Genomic DNA, 6270 nt, shown 5'->3' with positions numbered 1-6270 from the left:
CAGCACCATCAACCCCCCAGACAAGAATGTTGTCCTGTTTGGGTTCAGATACAACCCATCAGTTTTGTACAGGACCTTCCTTCCCCAGAAAGTGAAACAGGATTCTGAAGCCCTCTCTCCTGTACCAATTGTTCAGCCATGCATTTACTTAGTTATCTGCCTACTCACCAGCACATGGCACCAGAAACAACCTAGAGATTACAGCCTTTGAGATCCTGCTTTACAAAGTGTTGCCTAGCGCCCTAAATTCTTGCTGCAGGGCCTCATACGATCTTTTTCAAAAAGTCAACCAAGGACTTCGGGAAAGAAACTCACTGTTCCCCATGTCTCAGTAATGCTTTTAGAATGAACCTTTTCCCTGTTCTCCACACTATTTTTAACTTACTCCTCCCCCTGTTTCAGCACTGCGTTTAGAATGAATTCTCTCTCCACAATTTATAAACTTGCTGCTCATCACTGTTTGCAATTAATTTTTCCATTCTCCTTAAACTCGCTGTGCCCCCTGTCTCAGCAATGTGTTTAGTATGAATCCTCTCCTTGTTCTCAATACTATTTTTAAACTTGCTGGTGCTCCTCTCTTGGCACTACAGGAGAACAGTTGACTGTGCACCGAAGCTTTTCAATATGATCTCCTTTCCCTGACAACATGATGGGTAGCACCCACAATGATTACACAATATCTAATCCTTTGACATCGAGAGTGGGTCAAACAAAGTTGTATTATGGCACTGACATTCTTTGACATATCCTTCCTTTCGCAGCTATTATATGCCTTCAGATCATCCACTCTCATTCCAGAACTGACAACAAGCTTTGCTTACCTCAGAACCAAGGCAAAGTTGTATCATACTGATGTTAATCAGCATTGATAATGTGATGGAGGTTGTGAGGAGACCTGAACAATATATGCCAGGCAGGAGAAAAATCTGGACAGTTTCCAACTTCATTGTCTCATCATAACCATCTACTGAATAGTTTCCCCCAGTTTACTGAGTCTTTTATCTGTCAGTTTAGCTACTACTTTGTATCTATCTTTATTAATGTTACCAATTGAGTATAAATACTGTGCTATCTTAATGTTTTCATCGGAGTATAACTATTGTGCTACCTTTTTTATAAATCCCATTTATCATTGTGTATATTTGCATATATTTGTCTTTATATAAATGCAGCTCTATATTTCTGACTGGGGCTGATTTCCAGCTCCCTTTCCATTTATCCAGCTCATCTGCGGTCCTCTTCGTACCAAAGCTGAAATCTGATCACTGATTTATGCAATAGTGATGTTATTTCAATCGCCACTATTCAAACGTTTCCAAGTGTCTGGGTGGGAGGAGGCAAGACTCTGAAGAGTCTGTGCTACTCTTTGATCTGAGAGAAATTATCTGATCCCAAAACACAAGAGCCTGAAGCAGTCTTCAGTATACCTTGAAAATCAGAGCAAGAGACCATCCATTTGCTTCTGGTTTGTGAAGCTTCCCTCAACTCTTTGAGGTCAAAAGACAGGAATTTGAAAAGCTGCTCAAACACTGGAAAAATCTCAGAAGACTTTTCAAGTTTTAAGAAATCATAAGTGTCTGCGCTTCCTGTTTTCCTCAGAGAAATATCAATATGCGAAGAGTATAGTGAACACTAAAATGGCCAGAAAATTCTAGAAAGGTAAGGAAAGTTGTACCCAAACCAATCACAGTAATTGAAAATAATATTCAGGAGTATTATGATTTTCAAAAAAACTTGCTTTTTAAATGCTTGTATAAGTTATTTGTGCCATTTTTGTTTTCATCTTGTTTCTTTATCTTTCTCTCTCTCTAATTGCCTCTATTCTAAATCCATATCTCTTTCCTTTTCAGTATTTTCTTTTCATGTATTGTTTTTCTTCCTAACTCTTTCTTCATTATTTTGATTTTTGTTTTCAAACATTATAGGAATGTTTTTCTCCCTTTGACTTTATACATTTCACTCTTCATCCCTGGTTAAATTCTCCAGTTGGGCTTTGATGTTATCCAGCTTTTTCAAAACTGTATTTTTGTTATAGTTATATCTCAATATTTCATGTTTTTCTAATGTTGCAATACTCATATAAATTTCCTAATCAGGGATATTGATCTGTCCCAATCCTCCGCTTTCTTCTCTTCATTTTCTGGGTACTGGGATTGAGAGTAAGTATATTCCCCTGTTATCTACTTCTTTTTAATGTATTTGATTGTCTTTTATCTCTCATTTTACTTTTATTTCTTCGTATTAAGATTAATTTCTAGTTCCGCCTATTTTAAGATACTGCCACAGAGATAGTAATTCCTGAATATTCATTCCCAGTAAACCCACACTGTATTACACTGATGTCTGACACTATTTCCTTCTGCAGAATTTATAAATGAAATTTAAGACGTGATGCAAGGAAAACATTCAGGCAAAACAAGCAAAGGTCTGCTCAAAATTCACAGTAAGTTACATCTAACCTTGACTTTCAGTGTTTCAATATCTTACTGATCTGTTGCTTTGAAGATGTTTTCTTCATGATGTTGTCTCAGCCTTTATCCTATCTGACTGAGTTCATGAAGAGACAATTCACTGTCATTTCAACTTATAGAAAATTTAGTGATGTGGTGACAATGTAAATTACCAAATGTAAGAAAGTAAGGAATACTTTTCATGTTTTATAGAGACAATGGATTCAATTCCGTCCAACTCCCGGTGAGATTGTGACCTAGCAAATTATCATTACAAGTTCCATCTAACTTTAATGACCAGGAGTCATTAATAGTCTACTGGACAAACTCATTTCTGAATAAAGTGACACTATCAATGAGGTTGACATGCAGGAGTGAGACTTTTGGTGGCAAGGGGCCACACCCAGAGTTTCAAGGGAAAGGTATCTTGCATCAGGTCAGGAAAGGACAGTCTGAAGGTGATCATGGTTTGGGGGAAAGTAGTGGGGTTGAGGATAAATGGAAACCTCTAATAAATGTGCTTCAAAGCCTCCTTGTGAGGGTCAGACCTGTACTCATGCTTCAGTGGCATCACAGTAAAACAATTTTAAAAAAACTCGTTGAAGGTTTTCTTGCAGTTTGGCCTGCCAGGGAAGTTCTTGCCATTGGATCATACTGCAGTAAGATTCCAGTTGTACCATCTGGACTCAGTCTGCATAATCAAAAATTGATCCGCTTGTTTATGGCGGAGGTCGTTGGCTCGTAGGTAAGGTTTTAGCTCAATTTTAATTGAAAATCTTCTCCCTTCTATCTCTCCCTATTACTGCTGAACAAAGGGTAGTTTGAATATCACAGCTGAGAATGGGTGAACAAATAATGTTAATTCAGAACTTCTCACAGAAAGCATAGTGTAACAAACAAATCTACTGATTTACAATTGTTAGGACACACATTAGGTGATAGCTAACACTACAGGGTAATTAAAGCAAGTTTTTCTACATTGTCGGTGACCAGGAAAGTTAATTTAAGAGCCATTTGCTTTTTACCTTCTCCTATACCACCATATTGTGTCTCGTTAAAACGTTGTTTGCCAAAATATCATATATAAGATAGCATCAATGCTGTGAATATTTAAGTACTGACATAAATTCAGAAAAAGACCAGTTCAGTTTTTTTTTGTGTAACTGACATTATTTGCATTTTAATTTTGGAACAGAGTATTCCATCAAGAACACACAGAACAGCTTCTGTACCATTTAATATTTATTGACTTTTTTTCTGAAGTTTGAAAGAAACTAATGTGACATGAGGTGCATTTGAGAATTTCAAGCTGGGAATATTGGCATCACCAACACTGACATAATTTTTGACAGCAAATTGCCGTAAAGGGTGCTCAAGCATTGAAATTTGAAATGGATGACAATCAACGAGGATCAACACTGGAAAGAATTCCTTACCCAAGACCCATTGGGGTGCCCCTGGCGAGGGTACATGAGTGCCTTGGGATGCCTTTTGCAGAGGGTTTGTCATTGTCTTTTCCTATTGATCCTACATACCTGGATGGTACATATCGTGAAGGATATGCCAGCAGGCTGTCTTATCTACCTTTCCACAGCCACTTGGGGATCTATGATTATTCCTTTGAGCCAGCTTTTATCAGGAAACGCAATGAAAGGGAAAGGCAGAGAGTGCGTTATGTTAATGAAGGCTACGCACGACTCAGAGAGCATCTTCCTGATGATTTTGCAGACAAAAGACTGAGCAAAGTAGAGACTTTAAGGGCTGCGATCAGCTACATCAAACACCTTCAGGAGTTACTGAACCCTTCAGAGACTAAAGAGAGAAGGTCTCTATCTCCAAGAGCTGTGGAGATCCATAAACTTCCATGCCCTGGTCCACAGAGAGATGGTAACAGTGATGGAGAATCCAAATCCTCTTCACCCTTCAGTGAACTTAGTGAACTAAGCAGCTAACCAATTTATTTCGTCTAAAAAATGCAATCCATTTAACAAGCAGTCATCTATTGTCTTTGCAAAATACTGTTTGCCCGACCTTTTTTAGGGTGAACTGTAATGTGTTCCTTCATGCAGAAATGATCATGTAGCAATTCATTTCTATGTGAACCATGAATGTTCTCTCATTAAGCCAATCCATCTCCAAGGCTTGGCAGGTAAACGATGGAAACAAGAAGCAAGCAGGCAAAACATAACATTCACAAAATTCACACAGAAAATATAAAATTCAGAAAAGGTATCATAGAGAAGGTAATTTTGGGCAAATCTTTGCTATTCAGACAATGAAAGATGTTTTAGAGTTTGTAGACATTGACATTTTCATTTCAAGCTTCAGTTATTTCTGTCTCCCTCAAAGCAAAATCTATATATAATGGATTCTGAAGAGGAGGGAGAAGACACAACTGAAAATTGTCAGTGACTGAGCTCTGTAATGTAGATATTTAACAGTATGTTTACACAGATCAACACTTCTTCACAAAGCCACATATATTCAAGTCATTCAAGACTATTGTGTAGAGTGGAAATAAAACTTGAAGAAAAAAATATGAATTTTTATTTGCATAGTATGCTTCAAACAACAACAACTTGTGTTTTTCTAGTACGGATCCAGAATAAAATATCATAGGAGCATTATTAAACAAAATATGCTACTAAACTCCATAAAAAGATATTAAGTCAGAAAAAAAACAAAAGATTATTGAAGGAGATGCATTTAAGGAGCCTGTCAAAGGAAGAAAGTGAAGCAGAGAGTGATTAGATAACTGCATGTGCCAACAATGGTGAAGAGGTTAAAATTGGGATGCCCAGGAGATTCAGGATTAGATTAGTGCAGATATCTTGGATGGTTGTGGGGGTGGAGGAAAAGGGTGGAGCCATGAGAGGGATTGAATCTTTACAGTTTGGAGGCAGGCCACTCAGTCCATCGAGTGCACACCAACCCTCTGAAAAGCATTCCATCCAGACCCACCCCTCTATCCCCTATCCCTGTAACCCTGCATTTCCAACTAATCCATGTAACCTACACATCCCTGAACACAATGGAGAATTTAGCATGCCCAATCCACCTAACCTGCACATCTTTGGATTGTGAGAGGAAACCAGAGTGCCTGGAGGAAACTCATGCAGACACAGGGGGAATTTGCAAACTCCACACAGACAGTCGCCCAAGGGTGGAATTGAACCTGCTTTCTTGGCACTGTGAGGTAGAAGTTCCAACCACTAAGCTGTCCCTGTGGGCTAATGGATAAGGTATTGGCCTCCTTAATTGGACGCCTCCTAGCAGAGCGCTTTAGGGAACATCTCTGGGACACCTGCACCAATCAACCACACCGCCCTGTGGCCCAACATTTCAACTCCCCCGCCCACTCAGCCGAGGACATGGAGATCCGGGGCCTCCTTCACCGCTGCTTCCTCACTACCTGACGCCTGGAGGAAGAACGCCTCATCTTCTGCCTCGGAACACTTCAACCCCAGGGCATCAATGTGGACTTCACCAGTTTCGTCATTTCCCCTCCCCCCGCCTCACCTCAGCTCCAAACTTCCAGCTCAGCACTGTCCCCATGACTTGTCCTACCTGCCGATCTTCCTTTCCATCTATCCACCCCACCCTCCTCTCTGACCTATCACCTTCATCCCCAGCCCCATCTACTCATTGTACTCTTTGCTACCTTCCCACACCCTCCTCCCCGACCTATCACCTTCATCCCCGCCCCCATTCACCTATTGTACTCTATGCTATTTTGTCCCCACCCCCACTCTCCTCTCATTTATCTCTCTACCCTTCAGGCACTCTGCCTGCATTCCTGATGAAGGGCTTTTGCCTGAAA

General features: G+C 39.9%; 1 protein-coding gene across 3 annotated transcripts; it reads left to right on the top strand.

The window, feature by feature from the left end:
* The first annotated feature begins 1317 nt into the window (after positions 1-1317).
* LOC132824731 (achaete-scute homolog 4-like) lies at positions 1318-4993 on the top strand. Of its 3 annotated transcripts, none has more exons than XM_060839408.1 (3): positions 1318-1659; positions 2366-2443; positions 3803-4993. In XM_060839408.1, exon 3 carries the CDS (start codon positions 3842-3844, stop codon positions 4400-4402), a length of 561 nt encoding a protein of 186 aa, XP_060695391.1. In that variant the 5' UTR covers positions 1318-1659; positions 2366-2443; positions 3803-3841; the 3' UTR covers positions 4403-4993. The 3 variants fall into 3 exon arrangements, with proteins under 3 accessions (XP_060695391.1, XP_060695390.1, XP_060695389.1); XM_060839407.1 differs by having other exon boundaries at positions 3714-4993; XM_060839406.1 differs by having other exon boundaries at positions 3646-4993.
* Positions 4994-6270: the final 1277 nt, after the last annotated feature.

The sequence above is a fragment of the Hemiscyllium ocellatum genome, chromosome 19 (genome assembly GCF_020745735.1).
Source record: "Hemiscyllium ocellatum isolate sHemOce1 chromosome 19, sHemOce1.pat.X.cur, whole genome shotgun sequence".
NCBI classification, from domain to species: domain Eukaryota; kingdom Metazoa; phylum Chordata; class Chondrichthyes; order Orectolobiformes; family Hemiscylliidae; genus Hemiscyllium; species Hemiscyllium ocellatum.
Note: the sequence above shows the minus strand (reverse complement) of the source record. Positions and strands in the feature narration are given on the sequence as shown.

Bases quoted from the DNA above. Each gene is read 5' to 3' on its own strand.
- LOC132824731 (XM_060839408.1), top strand. From the start codon at position 3,842: ATGGATGACAATCAACGAGGATCAACACTGGAAAGAATTCCTTACCCA.